The sequence below is a fragment of the Saccopteryx leptura genome, chromosome 7 (assembly GCF_036850995.1).
Source record: "Saccopteryx leptura isolate mSacLep1 chromosome 7, mSacLep1_pri_phased_curated, whole genome shotgun sequence".
NCBI classification, from domain to species: Eukaryota; Metazoa; Chordata; class Mammalia; order Chiroptera; family Emballonuridae; genus Saccopteryx; species Saccopteryx leptura.
In genome coordinates, this window is record NC_089509.1 from 43,753,262 (window position 1) to 43,774,099 (window position 20,838).

Consider the following 20,838-nt stretch of genomic DNA (forward strand, 5'->3'; position numbering starts at 1 on the left):
GAAATTTTCATTTTTTATTTCTTTTAGTATTTATTCTTTTTTCTCTCTTCTTAGTTCTCTTATTAAGTAAACATAACTCATGGATCTAGGCTATATATAGTCTAAATTTTTTATTTTTTTATTTTTTTTATTTTTTACAGGGACAGAGAGTCAGAGAGAGGGATAGATAGGGACAGACAGACAGGAACAGAGAGAGATGAGAAGCATCAATCATCAGATTTTTGTTGCGACACCTTAGTTGTTCATTGATTGCTTTCTCATATGTGCCTTGACCGCGGGCCTTCAGTAGACCGAGTAACTCCTTGCTTGAGCCAGCGACCTTGGGTCCAAGCTGGTGAGCATTTTGCTCAAGCCAGATGAGCCCGCGCTCAAGTTGGCAACCTTGGGGTCTCAAACCTGGGTCCTCCGCATCCCAGTCCGACGCTCTATCCACTGTGCCACAGCCTGGTCAAGCTCTAAATGTTTTATCCTCCCTCCCTCCCTCCCTCCCTCCCTCCCTCCCTCCCTCCCTCCCTCCCTCCCTCCCTCCCTCCCTCCCTCCCTCCCTCCCTCCCTCCCTCCCTCCCTCCCTCCCTCCCTTCCTTCCTTCCTTCCTTCCTTCCTTCCTTCCTTCCTTCCTTCCTTCCTTTCTTCCTTCCTTCCATCCATCTCTAGGAGAATCATTTAAATCACTCTAATAAAATACTCTTTAAAAATATCACTTATTCCATTGATTGAGATTTTTGTTTTTATCCTATAACTTGTTTTTTCAAGGTCCCTGGCTATTTCTCTTTCATGCATATAGCTTTTAATTTAAACATGAAGGATATTAGTTCTACCTGTTTCACTTTACTTGTTCTGTTTAGGGAATTTGGTCTCTTAGATAGACATCAGTAGCTGGCTGAAACCCTGTTCTATTTGGATCCATCCTTTGCCTGTGATAACTATTTTAGCATGCCCAGGACAGGGTCTGACCACAGAGCAGCACTATCTCTCTACTCTTGATCATCCGATCTTCATTTAGACCAGGGGTCTCAAACTCGCGGCCCGCAGACTAATCCACGAAGTTCAAAATATTTTGGATAAAATTAAGTAAGCCTAGGGGCCTACTTGTATTTTTCATTTCTCTAGCATCCTAGCTAGATATTAGCTTAGTTAACAGCAGTTGTGATGCGAACTACAGTTTCTGGTTGTTTTGTGACACTGAAAAGTGTTGTGTAACAGTTGCCTTTTGTAGCCCTAGTGCGGCCCGCCGAATGGCTGTGATCTTGCTCTGCGGCCCACATGCTGAGTTGAGTTTGAGACCCCTGATTTAGATGGAAGAGCCTTGAGTCTGGTATTCACCGACTGAGCAGATCCCCTACCTACTGCTCTAACCTCTAAAGCAGGACCTTTCCTCTTTTATGTTGTGGTTTCCTCTGGTTATTTGTTGTAGGTTTATAGCCATTATTTTTCTGACTTTTTGGTACACTGATGGCGTTTTTTTTTTTAATTTTTTTTTTTATTATTCACTTTTTTAGAGAGGAGAGGGAGAGACAGAGGGAGAGAGAGAGAGGAGAGACAGAGAGAGAGAAAGGGGGAGGAGCTGGAAGCATCAACTCCCATATGTGCTTTGACCAGGCAAGCCCAGGGTTTCGAACTGGCGACCTCAGCATTTCCAGGTCGACGCTTTATCCACTGCGCCACCACAGGTCAGGCCACTGATGGCATTTTTAAAATTTGCAGACCAATATTCTTACCCTGAAAAAGAGAAAGTGCCTTTCTGTTATTTCATGGCATTATAAATTGGAAAAGAGTGGACATGTGTGTTCATCTTGTCTCTTGGTCCAGTTAGACTCCCCTCAGAGTTTTAAACTCTTTTTATTTTATAACTGGATTTATTCTTTTTTATTTTTATTAATTTTAATTTATTTTGTTTACATGGATTCAAGTGTTCCACTGAATATAACTCCCTCACCCCCCACCCGTGTCCCTTTATCCCTCCCCTTAATCCCTCCCCCTTCCCTCTAGGATTTGCTGTCCTGTTATCAATATCTCTGTGTTATGTATATAGTTTCACTAATCCCTTTACCTTCTCTAATCCTATCCCCTCATCCCCTTTCCCTCTGACTGCTGTCCCTCTGGTCCCTGTGACCCCATCTCTGCCTCTATTCCATTTCTAAGTTCACTTTGTTCATTAGATTCCACATGTAAGTGCTTGGCTTATTTCACTTAGCATAATATTCTCCATGTCTATCCATGTTGACACAAAAGGTAAGAGTTTATTCTTTTTCATGGCTGTGTAGTATTCCATTGTGGATATGTACCACAGCTTTTTAATCCACTCCTCCACTGATGGACACTTGGGCTGTTTCCAGATCTTGGCTATTGTAAACAATGCTGCAGTAAATATGGGGGTGCATATTTTTGTTTGAATCAGTGATTTGGTATTCTTAGGATATACTCCTAAAAGTGGGATAGCTGGGTCAAAAGGCAGTTCCATTTTTAATTTTTTGAGGAATCTCCGTACAGTTCTCCACAGTGGCTGCAAAAGTCTGCATTCCCACCAGCAATGCAGGAGGGTTCCCTTTTCTTTACATCCTCGCCAGCACTTAATTGTATGTTGTTTTGTTAATGAGTGCCATTCTGACAGGTGTGAGGTGGTATCTCATTTTGGTTTTAATTTGCATTTCTCTGTTTATTAGTGACGTTGAACATTTTCCCATATGCCTGTTGGTTATTTGTATGTCCTCTTCGGAGAAGTGTCTATTTGGTTCTTTTGCTGATTTTTTGATTGGATTGTTTACCTTTCTGTTGTTGAGTTTTAGAATTTCTTTATAAATTTTGGTTATTAACTCCTTATCAGACATATTGGCAAATATGTTCTCCCATTGTGTAGGTTGTCTTTTTATTTTGTTCATGGTGTCTTTTGTTATGCAAAAGCTTTTTAGTTTGATATAGTCCCATTTGTTCATCCTGTCCTTTATTTCACTTGCCCATGGAGATAAATCGGCACATATATTGCTCCAAGAGATGTCGGAGAGCTTACTGCCTATGTTTTCTTCCAAGATGTTTATGGTTTCACTACTTACAATTAAGTCTTTTATCCATTTTGTTAATGTTAACTCCATTCTTAAACTTTTGATTATCTCGAGACATCCTATCTTTTGACGTCCTTCAACATTCCAGGTTCCTCCTCCCCATCCCTCATTTATAAGCTATAAAGGATCTCAAATTCTAAGGAAAAACGTGAACCTATAGTATTTTCCAAAAAGAGACTTCTATTTTTCCGACTTATTTATTTATTTTTATTTTTTATTTTTCTGAAGTTGGAAACAGGGAGGCAAACAGACTCCCGCATGTGCCCGACCGGGATCCACCCGGCACGCCCACCAGGGGTGATGCTCTGCCCATCTGGGGCGTTGCTCTGTTGCAACCAGAGTCATTCTAGTGCCTGAGGCAGAGGCGATAGTGCCATCCTCAGCACCTGGGCCAACTTTGCTCCAATGGAGCCTTGGCTGCGGGAGGGGAAGAGAGAGACAGAGAGGAAGGAGAGGGGGAGGGGTGGAGAAGCAGATGGGCGCTTCTCCTGTGTGCCCTGGCCGGGAATCGAACCCGGGACTCCTGCACGCCAGGCCGATGCTCTACCACTGAGAAAAACCGGCCAGGGCCTATTTTTCCTTCTTTGATGTCCATAAGAAATAAGATTTTTTTGGAAAGGTTGAATATATAAAGTGAACTCTGTATTTATCCAACATAAACTTTGTACTTTTTATTAACATTTTTTAGTATTCTGATAGAGGCTATGTCAACACTTTGCATAATTCCAGGGAGCACTATTCACATAAATACAGTGGGAACTGCTGCCTCCAGGTGTGAGCAGTGCTGACCGTGATGTTATATATTAACCATGAATTTATTTTCAGAAAGTTATATTGAATGATGGGATTGAGGGTATTCTATTTTGTAATGTGAGCCCCTTATTATTTAAATGAATTGTTAAAACATGAGTCATAAAATTATATTTTGTGTAGTTTTATAAACAGAAGTAATTTAATTTATAAGGGTTTTGCCATTCTAATGGTTGTATATTGGTAACTCTAAGTAGTTTGAATTTGCAATTTTCTAATTACTAATGAGGTTGATCATATAATTTATTGGTCAGGTAGATTTCTTCTTTTCCAAAAGGTTTAGTCAAATCTCTTATTTTTATATCAGAGTATCTTGCCTTAATAATTTGATTGTAAAAATAAATCTATAAGCCAAAATACTTAACCTGCCACACATAGTTTATTCTGTAGAATCACTATACTACTGTTTGTCAGAACAAAAGAGCTCCCTTCTAAACAAATTCTTGCCAAAAAATTTTTTAATTTTTTGGTTAAACTGCCTGATTAGAAGATTAGTATGTAACTACTGTATTTCCTCATGTTTAAGACGCACCTTAATTTTGGGCCTGAAATTTGAAAAAAAAATGTATTACATAAAGTTATTGAACTCAAATTTTATTCATCATAACATTCATACAACTCCTCATCACTGTCAAAACTCCCATCCATTAGCTTGTCCCCATCTGCGTCTGATGACAAATCACTGTCTTCAACAATGAGCACAAAAACAAGAGTGAAAAAGTGGGAAATGCAAGTAAAAAAAAATACAGCCAATAAAGATGCACCCAGATTTTAGACCCAAATTTTTCAGGAAAATGTGCATCTTATACATAGGGAAACAGAATAACTGTCTCTGAGATTCCTAAACAGTTGAAGATTTTGATAATGCTATTTATTTCCCAGATATATATTTTAAATCTATAACCATGAGAAATTTATCTAGTACTTCTTTTAGAATTCTAGAATAGGTTCCATATGGTCCTTTAAGCGTTTAAAATGTTTAACTTTCGAAGCATATTTCTTATTTGCCAGTACTTTATTCCTTTTTCTATAACATTTGTTCCAGTTTCATTTTAAGTCAAAAATTTATCTTTCCTACAGAGATACTCAGAAAATTTTTTTGCTCTTACTGTTGTAATATTTTGTCTAATGCTTAACATTTTTAAAGTATTGGTGATATATAGTTTCAAGTGTACAACAACATGACTCGACACTTACATACCTTACCAAGTGATCAGTACAATAACTTGAGTAACCACCTATCGTCATTGAAACTTATCATGATATTATTGACTATATATTCTCTATGCTGTATTTTACATTCCTGTGACTTATTTTTTTTAATTATTTTTATTTATTCATTTTAGAGGAGAGAGAGAGAGATAGAAAGAGATAGAGTGAAGGGGGGGAAGAGCAGGAAGCATCAACTCCCATATGTGCCTTGACCAGACAAGCCCAGGGTTTTGAACTGGCATTCTCAGCGTTCCAGGTTGACGCTTGATCCATTGTGCCACCACAGGTCAGGCCCTGTGACTTATTTTATAACCAGACGTTTGTACTTCTTAATTCCTTTCATCTTTTGACCCACCCTCTTACTCCCCCCCATCAGTTTGATCTCTGTGTCTGTGAGTTTTTTTCTGTTTGTTTTGTTTTCTAGATTCCACATGTAAGTGAAATGAAGCTATTGTCTTTCTTTGTCTGATATGTATCACTAAGCAAATATTCTCTAGGTTCATTCATGTTGTCACAAATAGAAAGGTTTTGTTCTTTTTTTATGACAGAAAGAGAGAGGGACAGATAATGACAGACAGGAAGGGAGAGAGATAAGAAGCATCAATTCTTCACGGTGGCACGTTATTTGGTCATTGATTGCTTTCTCATATGTGCCTTGACCAGGGGTCTCCAGCAGAGCAAGTGACCCCTTGCTCAAGCCAGTGACCTTGGGCTTCAAGCCAGTAACCATGGGGTTATTCATGTGATCCCACGCTCAAGCCAGATGAACCCGCGCTCATGCAGGCAACCTTAGGGTTTCAAACCTGGGTCATCTGCTTCCCAGTCTGATGCTCTATGCACTGCGCCACCACTTGGTTAGGTGATTTTTATTCTTTTTATGGCTGAGTAATATTCCATTGCACACGCGCGCGTGCGCGCGCACACACACACACACATGCCATTTAGTTATGTATTTATTGATCAGTAGACACTTAGGTTACTTCCATATCTTGGCTATTGTAAATAATGCTGTAATGAACATAGGGGTCCATGTGTCTTTTCTAATTAATGTTTTTATTTTGGGGGGGATACATATCTAGAAGTGGGATTCCTGGGCTGGGCATATGATAGTTCTATTTAAAAATTTTAAGTAACCTCCATACTCTTTTCCAAGGTGGCTGTGCCAATTTACAATTCCAACCACAGGCATGAGGTAATATCTCATTGTGGTTTTGATTTGATTTCCCTGATGGTTTGTGATGTTGATCATCTTTTTATATGTCTATTGACCATTTGTATGTCCTTTATAGAGAAATGTATTTTTCAGTTTCTCTGCCCATTTACTAAGCATACATTTTATGATCAGTTGTTTATGAGTTATTTATATACCTTGGATATAACCCCTTATTGGATATACCATTTGCAAGTATCATTTGCATTACTTTTAATCAAAATTAAAGTCTGGAGTCATGAGAGCAAGCTCAAAAAGGTCATTCCTTTTGGGGTAAACACTCAAATATACAAAATTTCAAAAATTGGCCTCTTAAAAGTGGTATATTCCCTCTCACAAGAGGCCTTTAATCACATCTCAGATGATCTAGTAGGAGGAATGGTATAGAACGGATCCTGCACTGGGTAGAAAGGAACAGGAAACTCAGAATTCTCTGAATCCTGAGGCTAACACTAAGATAAGACAACTTCTATATTCTGAATGGATGAGATGTTACTAGGAGTTTTCAGAATAGCTTGTCTGTCATATCACACCTCTGAGGTGGCAGCTGAAGGTCAGGAAACTGCTTTTCCAGACGGCATGATGAATACTGGAAATCTTAGGGTTATGTCTGTGTTTGGCTGTAAAAAGGAAGCTCAGAGATGAGTTTGTGATCAACTCCGAGTGTTCTCATTTTATTCCAGTCATTACTTATTAAATTTCCTCACTGCCCCAGTCTAAGTTTATCATTCAGTTGAATTGTATTCTTTTGAGCCTTATAAAAACACTTGTTGAAATGCTGTTTTCACTATAATCTTTATTGAAGACAAAGAGGCTTTTATGTGAAACTGTTAGTATAATTGCATGTGTGCTTCACAATCTTACCGTAAACTGTAATTGATTAACAAAATTTTTCTGCTCAACACTGAAGGCCACATACATTCATTCTAGTGATTACTGAATCTCGAGGCTATTGATATAATATATGTCTATTGATGTACTACAGTATATGAGTACAACCTATGACTCATACCTATAACCCTTTTTATCAAAGATGCTACTAATCCACAAAATCATCTCTGGGCTAAATCTCTTTGGAATAGAAGATCAACTAAATACTGGCTTTTCCTTTATTTACTCATCTCTACTCTTTAATGGTAATTTTTGGTCAAAGTCTACTAAGTATAATTTGTTTCATCTTACTCAGCAAAATAAATGAGATTCCATGTATTTCTCCTCTCTTCTTCTGCATTAGTAATCTGGAGTATAGCACACATTTTATCATTTCATTTTGAACACTCGGAAAATGTTATGATGGTTAATGATTATTTCAAAACTGATAATTATGGCTTAAAACAGAAGACTTAAAATAGAAGACTGACATTTTATCATGCACTTTTCCCAACCACGACAGTATGAAACTAGAAATCAATCACAAAACAAAACAAAAACTGGAAAAAAATCCGGATACATGGAGGCTAAAAACATATTACAAGACAAACAATAGGGCAACAAAAGAATCAAAGAGGAAATTTAAAAATACCTTGGGATAAATGAAAATCAAAGTACAAATATTCCAAAATATAAGGGACACAGCAAAAGCTGTTCTAGAAAAAGTTAATATGATTCAGGTCCACTTCAAGGGTGAAGGGAAATCTCAAATAAGCAATCTAACCTTACACCTAAAGGAATGAGAAAATGAAGCAGAAACAAAGCCCAAAATAGAAGTAAAGGAAAAATAAAGATAAAAGTGGAAATAGACTAAAAACAAAATAATAGAAAAGATCAATGAAACTAGGCTGGTTCTTTGAAAATATAAAATTAGCCTGACCAGGTTGTGGCGCAGTGGATAAAGCATCAGCCTGGCATGCTGAGGACTCAGGTTCAAAACTCCAAGGTCGCTGGCTTAAGCACAGACTCATCTGATTTGATCATGGGTTCATCTGGGCTTACCGGCTTGTGCAAGAGGTTGCTTGCTCTGTTGGAGCCCCTGGTTAAGGCACATATGAGAAAGCAATCAATGAACAAATAAGGCACCACACTATGAGTTTATGCTTCTCATCATTTCTCCCTTCCTGTCTGTTTCTCTCTCCCTTGCTTAAATAAATAAAATTAATAAACCTTAGACTGACTCATTGAGAAAAAAAAAAGAGAAGGCTCAAATAAAGAAAATCAGAAATGAAAGAAAAGAAATTACAACCTACAGTGCAAAATACAAAAATTTAGGAGAGGATACTATAAATAATCATACACAAACAAATGAGACAACCTAGAATAAATGGACAAATTCCTAGAAACATACAATTTTCCCAGTACTAAATCAGGAAGAAACAGAAACTTTTAACGAACTGATTACTAATAACAAAAGTGAATTAGTCATAAACCCTCCACCCCCCCCCCAAAAAAAAACACCCCAGGAAGAAGCAATGTTTCTAAACAGATTCTGAGGCCAGCATTATCTGAGTATCAAAACAAAAACTAAACAACAACGAAAAACACACTACCAAAAAAAATGTTACAGGTCAATATCCTGGTAAACATAGATGCAAAAATTCTCAACAAAGTATTATCAGACCTTGTTCAACAATACATTACAAGGATCATACACTACGATGAAGTAGGATTTATACCAGGTTTGCGAGAATACTTCACTTTATTATCGGCAAATCAATTAATGTGATAGATATACCTCATTAACAGAGCGAAGGGAAAGATCATATTATTATTTCAACAGATACAGAAAAACCATTTGACAAAATTCAATACCCATTAAAAAAACAACAACAAAGTGGGGATAGAGGAAACGTACATACCACAACGACCAAAGGCCATATATGGCAAACCCAGAGCAAACACTCCACAGTGGAAAGCTAAAAACTTCCCTTTGAGATGATCAGGAGTAAGACAACCATGCCCATTCTCATCATCCTTTTTGTTCAACCCAGTATTGGAAGTCATAGACACATCAGTCAGACATAAATAACTAAGAAATAAAAGGTATTTAATTAGGAAAAAAAGGAAAAACTGTCACTATTTGCAGATGACATGACACTATACATAGTAAACCTTAAACATTCCACACACACACACAAAAAGCAAAAAACCATTAGGACTAATAAATTAAGTAAAGCTGTACAATACCAATATACATAAGTTTGCTATGTTTCTATATAGCAATTAAGAAACAATCACAAAGAGAAATTTCAAGAACTATGCCATTTACAATTGTATCTAAAATAACAAATACCTAGGAATAAATTTAACTGAGGAGGTGAAAGACCTATAATCGGAAAACTATAAGACATTGATATGAAATTGAAGACAATGCAAATAAATGCAAGGATATACCTTGCTCATGGATGGGAATACTTAACATTGTTAAGTGTCAAAAGTTCATATTACTCAAAGCAATCTACAGATTAAATGCAATCCCTCTCAAAATACCAATGGCATGTTTCACAGAACTAGAACAAATAACCCTAAAATCTGTATGGAACTACATTAGACCCCAAATAGCCAAAGCAATTATGAGAAAAAAGAACAAAGCTGGAGGTATCACACTCTTTGATTTCAAACTATAGTACAAAGCTACTGGTACTGACGTAAAAACAGACACATAGATTAGTGGAACAGAATAAGTAACCCAGAAATACATCCAAGTTTATGTGGTCAAACTCCGACAGAGAAGACAAGAATATACAACAAGGGGGTCAAAACAGTCTCTTCAATAAACAGTGCTGGGTATATTGGAGAATTACATGAAAAAAAAAAAAAAAAAGAAATGGATCACTTTCTTATACTGTATGCAAAGTAAACTCAAGTGGATTAAAGACCCAAAAACATAAAATTTCTACAAGAAAACATAGGCAGTGAACTCTTTGATATTGCTCTTAGCAATATTTTCTTTGGTATTGTCTCTTCGAGGAAAGGCAACAACAACAAAAAATAAACACATGGGAGTACATTAAATTAAAAAGCTTTTACACAGCAAAGACAATCATCAACCAAATGAAAAGGTAATCTACTGAATGCAAATGATATTTGCAAATGGTATATCTGATAAGGGGTTATATCCAAGGTATATAAATAACTCATAAACAACTGATCATAAAATGTATGGTTAGTAAATGGGCAGAGAAACTGAAAAAAAAATCTCTATAAAGACATACAAATGGTCAATAGACATAAAAAGATGGTCAACATCACAATTCGTCATTAGCCAAATTTGATTCAGTGTATAAAGATAGTAATAATGTAGGCTAATACAAGTTAGTTACAAAACCTTTAGTTTTTGGTCTAGCTCTGACTATCATAGCCTAAAAAGTCTAACCTTGTTTGTGGCAGTCCTTTAGAGGTCTGTAGATTGTCTGCATAGTCCTTTCTTTGCAGGTTAAAATTTCTTTTTGGTCTATTAAGTACCCTGCCAAGGCTTGAACTCATAACGAACTGGAGCTGTCATTCATTTCAGCTCAATTCCTGTGTTTGGAAATAATGACTGAATCCCTTCCCTATGTTACTCATCTTCTCTTGAGTGGATATATATACCTGTGTCCATTCCTGTTAATGTGCCACCCATAACTGAAAGTGGATATGCCCCAAGGAACATGAAGGAGCAGTGTCTACTCATTTGTCCCCCTCTTTCTGTCTTTCTGTTAAATTAAGTAGATCTATCATCAATACAGCATAAGATCACATTGGCTTTCGGGGCCTTGTCTCAATCATGGTTCACTTACTCTCTCTTGAACTTAAAGTATCTAAATCTTTTCCCCAAGGTCCTGCTGAGCTTATCTAAATACAGGACCTGGCATTTATTTATTCCTATTGTTTTATCTCAAAGAAGCAGCTTATTATTGCAGTTCAATGTTATTTATATTTTAATTTTTATCATTTGGTATATTCAGTGTTCTTAATCATCAAAGATTTTGAGCATGTTTATTTTTTATTATTTACATTATGAATATAGTTTTAGGTTAGGTTTGGGTCAATATTTGTTAGACCTCCCTGAATTACATTATAAATCTCTGTAGGGCAATATGTTTCATTCAGCTATGTACAGATCTTGAGACACAGCTGTTGCTTTTGTGCCAGCCCTATTTTTATGTTGCTTATACTGTCAGAGGGGCCTTCTAACATCACATTGTCTATACGCACTGCATCTTGTAAATACACTGCCAAAGACAGAAATTAAACCAGTGTAACATGACTTTCCTTTGGTGTGCCCCGTTTGGTTCTCACAAATCATCTCTTGGATAAAATCCTTCTAAGAATCTTACCTAAGATCTATGTCTAGCTCTCTAGTTTGTAACATGACAGAGTCTACTTTTTGCTTTCCAAAAACAGAAATGGCATTTTCCTGCTTCCCATTTTCTGGCACCTCTTCCACTCTGATTTTCCAGAGAGCCCCCAAATGGTCCAGCAAACTACGTATTTGCAGGTTTTCTTAGGTTCCTAGAATGTGATCATTCAAGTCAGTCAAGTTGAGGTCACTGAGGGATGCACAAGATCTAATTTTTCAGTCTGTTTGCTATGTAAGTACTCATTGCTTTTTTCCTTGCTAGTGGAAAGTTATAACATCATCCTGTGACTAGTTTTTGCTCGAGTCTTGCAACTCTTTAAATTATTATGAGAACTGCTACAAGAAAATGGTCAGCCTTAATAGGGTTTTAACTTGTCATTATTGTGGTATCCCTTCTCTGCCCAGTATTACTTGTGGTATTTTGGAACTGGGTCATCATTCTTCGTTGTATAGGTGTTAACAATAACCTGTAATATCTCCTAGTCTTTGAGAAATCAGAGAATGAGAACATCCCTGCCCGTGAAAATTTCCTCTGCTGCTGAGTAGGATTTTCTTTTACAAATGTACATACTCTTCACAACCTCTTTCCATCAACTTTAGTTATTCTATCACCTCTAATCGTTATTCCATCACTTTGCATCTTGCTGTACTTTCACTTGATCATATTCATATTCTGCTTCAGCTAGATGCTGAGTCACTAGTGGTCAATGTGCCTTATGTTTGTATCTGCTTATCACCCTGCCAACCACATGGACAGAGCGGCACTCAAAAATGCTCATCTAATTTCATTGATTTTGGACAAATTTATCATGATAAATATTGTGAAATTAAATTTGGTACACTCAGTGATAGAATATAATTATAATAATATAATTCTGTGTCTTTAAGTGGGAAGACTCCTCCTATTTATGGTAAAGAATTGATTGATAAATACTTTCCCAGTGACGTTACTATATCTCCTTTTCCAAATTCTCTTTGTTTTTTTTTTTGTTTTGTTTTGTTTTGTTTTGTTTTTTAAATAAATTTTTATTAATGGTAATGGGATGACATTAATAAATCAGGGTACATATATTCAAAGAAAACATGTCCAGGTTATCTTGTCATTAAACTATGTTGCATACCCCTCGCCCAAAGTCAGATTGTCCTTCGCCACCCTCCATCTAGTTCTCTGTGCCCCTCCCCCTCCCCCCAACCCTTCCCCTGTCCCCCCTCCCCCCACCCCTGGTAACCACCACACTCTTGTCCATGTCTCTTAGTCTCATTTTTATGTTCCACCAATGTATGGAATCATGTAGTTCTTGTTTTTTTCTGATTTACTTATTTCACTCCTTATAATGTTGTCAAGATCCCACCATTTTGCTGTAAATGATCTGATGTCATCGTTTCTTATGGCTGAGTAGTATTCCATAGTGTATATGTGCCACATCTTCTTTATCCAGTCTTCTATTGAAGGGCTTTTTGGTTGTTTCCATGTCTTGGCCACTGTGAACAGTGCTGCAATGAACATGGGGCTACATGTGTCTTCACGTATCAATGTTTCTGAGGTTTTGGGGTATATACCCAGTAGAGGGATTGCTGGGTCATAAGGTAGTTCTAACCAAATTCTCTTTGTTCACTGAATTTTTGCTTCTTTTTCTAACATATTGGTGATTTCATGGTATTTTACTCTTGACATTTAAAATTTCTGATTCTTGGCATTATTTGTTTTACTGTTGCTTAGTAACATTTTTGTTCTTTGCAACCATCTGCTTATTTTAAGGTGTGTAATTTTTCAATGGTGTAGAATACTTTCATATCTTTAAATGTCTTAAATGCTAATCTAGGGTCTTTATGTGTGGCGCTTTTTTCTTTTTAGACCCCATATCTTGTCTTTAATGAGTACTTATTAAATGCTGAACTGAGTTACATTATACAGTTGAGGATATTTTAAGTATTTTACATACTAAAACATAGGTTGCCATAAAATCATTACATTGTATTACATAAAGTATTAGTAACCCTTTTTATTTTTTTAGTGAAGAAAGTAGGGCTCAGTGTGGTGGTAACTTGTCAAAGTTTGCTTAGGGTTTTTTATTTATTTTTTTGTGACAGAGACAGAAAGAGAGACAGAGCAAGGGATAGATAAGGATGACAGACAGGAAGAGAAAGAGATGGGAAGCATCAGTTCTTCATTGCAGCATCTTAGTTGTTCATGGATTGCTTTCTCATATGTGCCTTGACCAGGGGGCTCCAGCAGAGTGAGTGACCCCTTGCTCAAGCCAGCGACCTTGGACTTCTAGCCAGCAACCCTGCGCTCAAGCCGGTGACCTTGGTGTTTCAAACCTGGGTCCTCTGCATCCCAGTTTGATGCTCTATCCACTGTGCCACTGCCTGGTCAGGCTCACTTACGTTTTAATCTTAGTCCCATTTACTTCAAACCTGAAGCTTCTCCTCCTTGTAGTTGAGGAAGCTCGTCCTTGCAGTTTTGCATTTACCTGAGCCTTGGGCACCATCAAAATGGGAGTTGGAGAGATCACTTGCTAGAGCAAGGTTGAGGAGTCTTCATGAAAGGAGAACTGCAGAAATTCTTAGACCCATTGCCTTTCTCTGCCTATTAATATGGCAGGAAGAAAGCAGCCACTCACAGAAACCTGGAGCCTAGAACTGTCTCCACTGATCCGGAAGTCAGGGGAGTGAGGATAAGCTGGAGACTCAGGCTGCCTGCTAATCTTCCCATTTCTCACAGATTATGATTTTGGAAGTAAACAACAGGCTCATATTGAAATTTGGTGGAATGGGGGAAAAGCACAGATTGTCCTACAGAATTGAACATTTATAGAGGTTGATACAAAATTGAAATACACCAGTAGAGTAATTTTTAGTAGAAGGTTATGAAGAATGTCCAGAACAGTATTTATGGTCTCAGATATTTATCTATATGTGAGTATACAGATTAACACATTGAACAATATATGGCCTCATGAGCATCATAGCACTTAGATCACCTTATGCCTGGAATGAGACATGGAAAAGATGCATTTATCCAGCGAACATTAATTGAGCACCTATTATATAATGCCAGGCTAGCTTTGTGGTGTGATGAGTGTGCTTTCAAGTTGGTGGTCAGAAAGATTAACATATAGACAAATTATTAAAATATTTACATTTTGGGTGGGTATCTTTTCCTAATCTTTTTTAAACTTGTAAAAAGTCCAAATCATGTCAGTAAGTCCTGGCAAGTACATCACTATCTGTATGTGTTATCCTATGAGAGGAACTCCATCTTCTGTCTAGAATCCATTCTTCTGTCAGGAGCTGTGGGCTGAAAAATGGATTCTCAATGCAACACCATCTCCGTAGCCATTGTCCTCTTTGAATAATCAGATTCACCAAACTAACTCTAATACTCTACCAAAGATATCCTTGTTACTAGTTATCAGTGCCTTTCATTTCTTTTAAATACAACAGACTTTTGTATATTTTCAAGCTTTCCTTAAGTTTAACAACCTTTTTTTTCTATTGCATAAGCCTCTTCTATCATCGTTTAAAGCACATTTGTAGATGTTTTCTTATGTGTGTACTTTTTTGAAAACTGACCCTTATAGTGTTTATTATTATTTGTTTCATAAGATAATCATATTTACATGTTGGTTTTCTGATTATAAGACTCATTAATTTAACAAGCTTCTAACAAATTTATTGTCCTTAGTATATTTTAAGAGCCCTCCCCCAACCCTTTCATGTCATTTTTTGATTATGTTTAAATATTGTTAGTATTTATTATTATTATTACTTTTAAATCTATATTTTAGTATTTGGTAATATTAGCTATACTTTCGGGCCTAGATGAGTGTTTTTCAACCCCTGCTGGCTTTCCAGAAATTTTGTGCCAGGTCTGCGAAAGAGTTAACCACCTGTTGTTGTGTGAAGATTATCTTTCATGGAACAGCACTGGTCCATGGACCAGTGGTTGAAAAACACTGCCCTACGTTGCCTTCTAAAAATCAGATAGCTGCAAGGAGATGTGATCATTGTGCGTAGAAGTCTGTAGTTCTTCCTGGGATCCATCTGCAAATCCTCAGCCCCTGCCTGTTGCTGCAGAGGAGCCCTTGAGAAAGTGTTAACCTTTGGCTGCTTGCTTGCAGGAGGAATGCCAGCTCCTGAGCAGGCCTCACTGGTGGAAGAGGGGCAACCACAGATCCACCAGGAAGCTGCCTCCACTGGCCCAGGCATGGAACCCGAGACCACAGCCACCACTATTCTAGCTTCTGTGAAGGAGCAGGTACATTCTCTAATTGGAATTTTAAATTAATTATTTCTTCAGTGCCTTTAAAAATTAATCTGGATGTTTTTAATTTGTCTAATGTCCTTTACGCCTTCACATTTTCTAATTATAAGGTGTTTACATCCCTGAGTACATTGGGATGACTGGCATGTAGAGCCGCTCCAGGTGCCAGTCAGAATTGGACATGCAGGATACTTGTGCGTCTGCAAGTAAGGACAATATTGATGGTGATTGGTGTCTGTGTCTCCCCATTGCAGAGTGTGTGCATGCACGCCAAGCTTCGTCAAGCATAGTTCACATTGCTGACTTTTCTGTCAGGACTCTGGCATCTTGAGGCCTGTACTATCCTTCGATGTGTTGAACATTTTAACATAGGTATTATATAGGATTGTCTCTGTGATTTGGGATAAAGGCTATATTCATTGTGTTTGTGTGAATCAAAGTATATTCATTTTGTGAGCTAGTGTTCTAATACTTGTCCAGCTGTGCCGGTTTGCTTCAGTGTCATGTTATGTTGATTTTCTTAAGGCCCTTAATACTATTTATCCATTAAGCTCAAGTACCTTCTAAATTAGATTTTATCTGTTTTGCTTAGAGAATTGCAATTTCTAAATTTCTTAAGCTTTAAAAGTTTAATAAGATGAATGTAAATTTGTAGCTACAGAGATATATTTTTTTTCTATACCTCCCTCCAAAATGAAACAAAACAAAAATTATGTCCTTTGTGAGGGTTACTGTGTAGGCTGTAATCTAATTTAAAATTTTTAAATCTTAAGAAAAAACTCCTGGGCTATTTTTTCTCAAGGGATCTAAAAATAAGTGTATATTTGCTGGACCATTTTTTTAAACATCAAAATCAGAAGTCAATTGACTAATGATGACAAATAATAAATGACTATTTAACACCTCATTATTTTACCGTTGGCTGTTATCGCTAGGTAGGAAGAAATACTCAAGAATTATAACATAGGTCTAATATTAAAACTGTGTTTTCCAGAAAATGATTTCACAACTTATTTAATATCAAGATGTCAAAATATTTTTCATTCCTCCCTGAAATTAGTTTTTAAACATCCCACAATGTAAGAATTTAAGAAGACAACAAGATAATTGTACCCAGTACTGTTTTTATTTTCCACCAAACATTAGATTAGCTAAACTTCTCTCACCTTGAGGGAGAAAAAAAGTAGTCTTTTTATAGTACTTCATGGTTGCCAAGATTTGACCCAAGGAGCTATAAAATGAAAAGGCTCTGATTTATTTGAAGCTCTTAAAGTGTGCTGCGTTTTTGTGAAACACGATGGTAAATTTATCAAAAGGCCCAGAACTGACTTAAAACTAGAAACTGTTTTCGGTTAACATAGCAACAGGAACTTTGTGTTTGTATCTTGAGACCAGATACCCAGAATGCTGAAGAAAATTTGAAACCTGTCATGATTTTGGCACTGGAATTCCTTGATGGCTTCAGATGACTTCAAAATTTTATTTTTTGGCAATAAATAGTGTTCTCAATAAATACTGTCTTGGAGATGTCAAAAAGGGTTTTAGTTTCTCAAGGTAGCCTGTATATATGTATATATGTATATTCATGCACACACAGAGATATTTATTTTTAGAATAATTACCTTATATCTACCATAGTATATTGTTAGTAGGAGGATATATTCTACTCTGCTTCTATTCCTGTTCTAAGAATTTGAGTTCACTAATATACAATTATAGTTTCATTCTTAAATTTCTTTTAAAGTGTCTTGTCAGTGCTCAGTATTTTAATCATTCAACCCAAGACATTGTTGTCTCCATCTTGTTTCATAGTACTTACTTGACTTTATATAGTTAGTTAACACTAGCTTGTATATGATTTTTGTGGCACCAGCCAAGACACTAATTTCTCTATAGTTGGTGTAAAATTTTCTTAGGACTTTCTTAAAATACGTCTCTCCCAATCATCAGCCTAATGAGACAGAGCACAGAAAAGTTAGATAGTAATAAGAAAGCTAATTACTATTCATCTTATATATTTGATTTAAAAATATTAGTAGGAATGTGACAGTCTTAGTCATATTAGACTCAAATGCAATAGTTAATATTAGATTATGTCCTTGATCATGTTTTGTATCAATAGAGCCATGTTCTTGGGTGGGATGCAGAATTACTTAAAAAAATTCCATAGGCGCTGGCCGGTTGGCTCATTGGTAGAACATCAGCCTGGCGTGTAGTTGCCCAGGGTTTAATTCATTCAGGGCACACAGGAGAAGTGCCCATCTGCTTCTCCACCCCTCCCCCTTTCATTCTCTCTCTCTCTCTTCTCTCCTCCTGCAGCCATGGCTCAATTAGAGCAAGTTGGCCCCGGGTGCTGAGGATGGCTCCATAGCCTCCACCTTAGGCGCTAAAAAATGGCTCTGGTTGCAGCGGAGCAAGGTAGTGGGTGGGCTTGCTGGATAGATCCTGGTCTGGGCTCATGTGAGAGTCTGTCTCTGCCTCCCCTCCTTTCACTAAAAAATAAACAGGCCCTGGCCGGTTGGCTCAGCGGTAGAGCGTCGGCCTGGTGTGCGGGGGACCCGGGTTCGATTCCCGGCCAGGGCACATAGGAGAAGCGCCCATTTGCTGCTCCACCCCCCCTCCTTCCTCTCTGTCTCTCTCTTCCCCTCCCGCAGCCAAGGCTCCATTGGAGCAAAGATGTCCCGGGCGCTGGGGATGGCTCCTTGGCCTCTGCCCCAGGCGCTAGAGTGGCTCTGGTCATGGCAGAGCGACGCCCTGGAGGGGCAGAGCATCCCCCCCTGGTGGGCGTGCCGGGTGGATCCCAGTCAGGCACATGCAGGAGTCTGTCTGACTCTGTCTCTCCCCGCTTCCAGCTTCAGAAAAATACAAAAAAAATAAATAGATAAAATAAAATAAACAAATAAAAAAAATATATGCCACAATACTATGCAGTGCTCATAGCCATGGATTCATGGATTCAGCTCCATTGATCTCAAAGAACAGACCTTGTTTGGCGGCAGCTATATTTCAGGAAGGGACAGCTGAAGTTCATTAGGGCACAGAAGGAAGAGACCCGACCCCCTTCAGTGCAACCGGGTAGATGGTCTGAATTCCCATTCAGGCTCTACTACTGACTGTGTGATCTTAGGAAGATTTCTAACCTCTCTCTGTCTCAGTTTCTCTTCTGTAAATGAGGATAATAATAATTATTGAGGACTTTAAATTAATCTATGGAAAATACTTAAAACTGTGTCTGGCACTTAGGACTCATAGTAAGGGCTAATATTGTCACTTCTACAAAAGAAGAAAAAACTCTTAGGGATAGCTAGTGGTTCTATTTTTAAGTATATGAGCCTTCTTTTGGACATTGACCTGAAGACAAGAAAACATATGAATACTCAGCCACATTTATGCTGTGACAATATTTCACTGCTGCATGAAATTAAACTTTCAAAACTTCACCACATTGTCCTCACAGAACAGTTTTAGATATATATTATAAGAAGTAGAACATGTGAAAAAATTTAACATGCTATTTTGTGCAACCCCAAACATAACATCAAGGCACTTGGTTACAAAATTGGAAAGTGATATATTTTAACACACACTTGAACTTTGAGAGGAAAGGTGTGTGTGTGTTCTTCTTAAATAAAGCATACTCAAACCACTAAAATAGATCATACATTACCCCCAACCCCAGGGCAATTTATGGAAAGTATTTGGGAAGGAAATGGCAAGCAACCAGAGTAATCTTGTGGGGGTTTTTTCTTTAGTTGATTGCTTTTTGTTTTTTTAGTGAGAGGAGAGTAGATAGACTCCTCCTGCATGCTCCCCAACCAAATCCACCTGGCAACCCCCCCACCCTCGCCATCTAGGGCCAATGCTCAGGACAACCAAGCTATCCTCAGTGCCTGGGGCCGACCCTTGGACCAGCTGAGAGAACAAGAGAGAGAAGGGACGGATGGAGGGGAAGAGGAGCAGATGGTCGCTTCTCATGTGTGCCCTGACCAGGGATCCAACCCAAGACATCCAATGCTCTATTCACTGAGCAAGCCAGCCAGGGCCCAGAGCAGTCTTGTTAACAAATCATTAGTCTGTTACTATCTAAAATTGGTTTTAGGTTGTCATAAAAGCAATTAAATTTCCTCTTCAAGACCACACTTTATTTGGGATCTAGATGCCAGAAGCTGTTCCTTATTCCTTGACAAAATGCTAATATTCACATTCCCTCTCTTTTGTAACATGATTACCTTTCTATTTATGATAGTCACATAGGTACGTACCTGTGCAATTATTTGTTTCTTAAGTTCTTGCTCTTCTGCAGATAAAAAGAAGGATCCTACTTCTGTTCAAGTGCTACCTATTTCCTGAATCCATGTTCACCAAGCCTGAAGTCAAATCTCCCTCCCAACCTTTAGCAATGAAGCCACTGCTGTGACTCTTATTCCATGCTTGTTTGGATTATAGAGTCAGCTACCTAAGGACAGAGCCATGTTTCATACCTTGTTTCACACATGTATTACTACCTTCTCCTCCCTCAGCCCCATTTATATATTAGGCCTACAATAAATGATTGCTCAACAAGGGACTGGATGAGTAATACTGGCTATGAGATTACTTTGTCTCTAGCTGGCTGTCTTGTGAATATAGTGGGACCTATAGCCACATTCATAGGTACATTACTTAGCAAGAGAATCTCAGCACCTAGAAAACTAATTACCTAGCTATATTTCTTGTCCCTAAGACAGTTTGAATTGCATATATCCATACTGAATTAAATTCAGTCTCTGCATGAAGTAAACCAAAATTGTATTTCATATTAATGGTGAAATAATGACATATGGTTAGAAATTTCATCTCCCATCTGTGTAACTTAGCTGAAAATTAAGTGGAGGGAATAAAAGGATGTGGTTATCTTGGTGAAGTCAAAGAGTAGCTACCAGCATCATCTCTTCCAGGTAATATATAGATAACTGCTAAAGAAAAGTCCCTCGGTTCAAGATCATGGTTTGAGAGAAATAAAAAG

At 37.7% G+C, this 20,838-nt stretch overlaps 1 protein-coding gene across 12 annotated transcripts in view; it reads left to right on the forward strand.

Annotated features, from left to right (window-relative positions):
• PKP4 (plakophilin 4) overlaps positions 1 to 20,838 on the forward strand; it is a 272,352-nt gene that overhangs the window by 76,146 nt on the left and 175,368 nt on the right. For 9 of the 12 annotated variants that reach the window (XM_066346708.1, XM_066346713.1, XM_066346710.1 and 6 more), the window contains one exon: positions 15,691 to 15,827. In XM_066346708.1, the coding sequence (XP_066202805.1) occupies positions 15,696 to 15,827 (132 nt within the window). In that variant the 5' untranslated portion in view covers positions 15,691 to 15,695. Of the gene's footprint in view, positions 1 to 15,690; positions 15,828 to 15,943; positions 16,040 to 20,838 lie in introns of those variants that run through there. The other 3 variants (XM_066346718.1, XM_066346719.1, XM_066346720.1) reach the window with 3 other exon arrangements.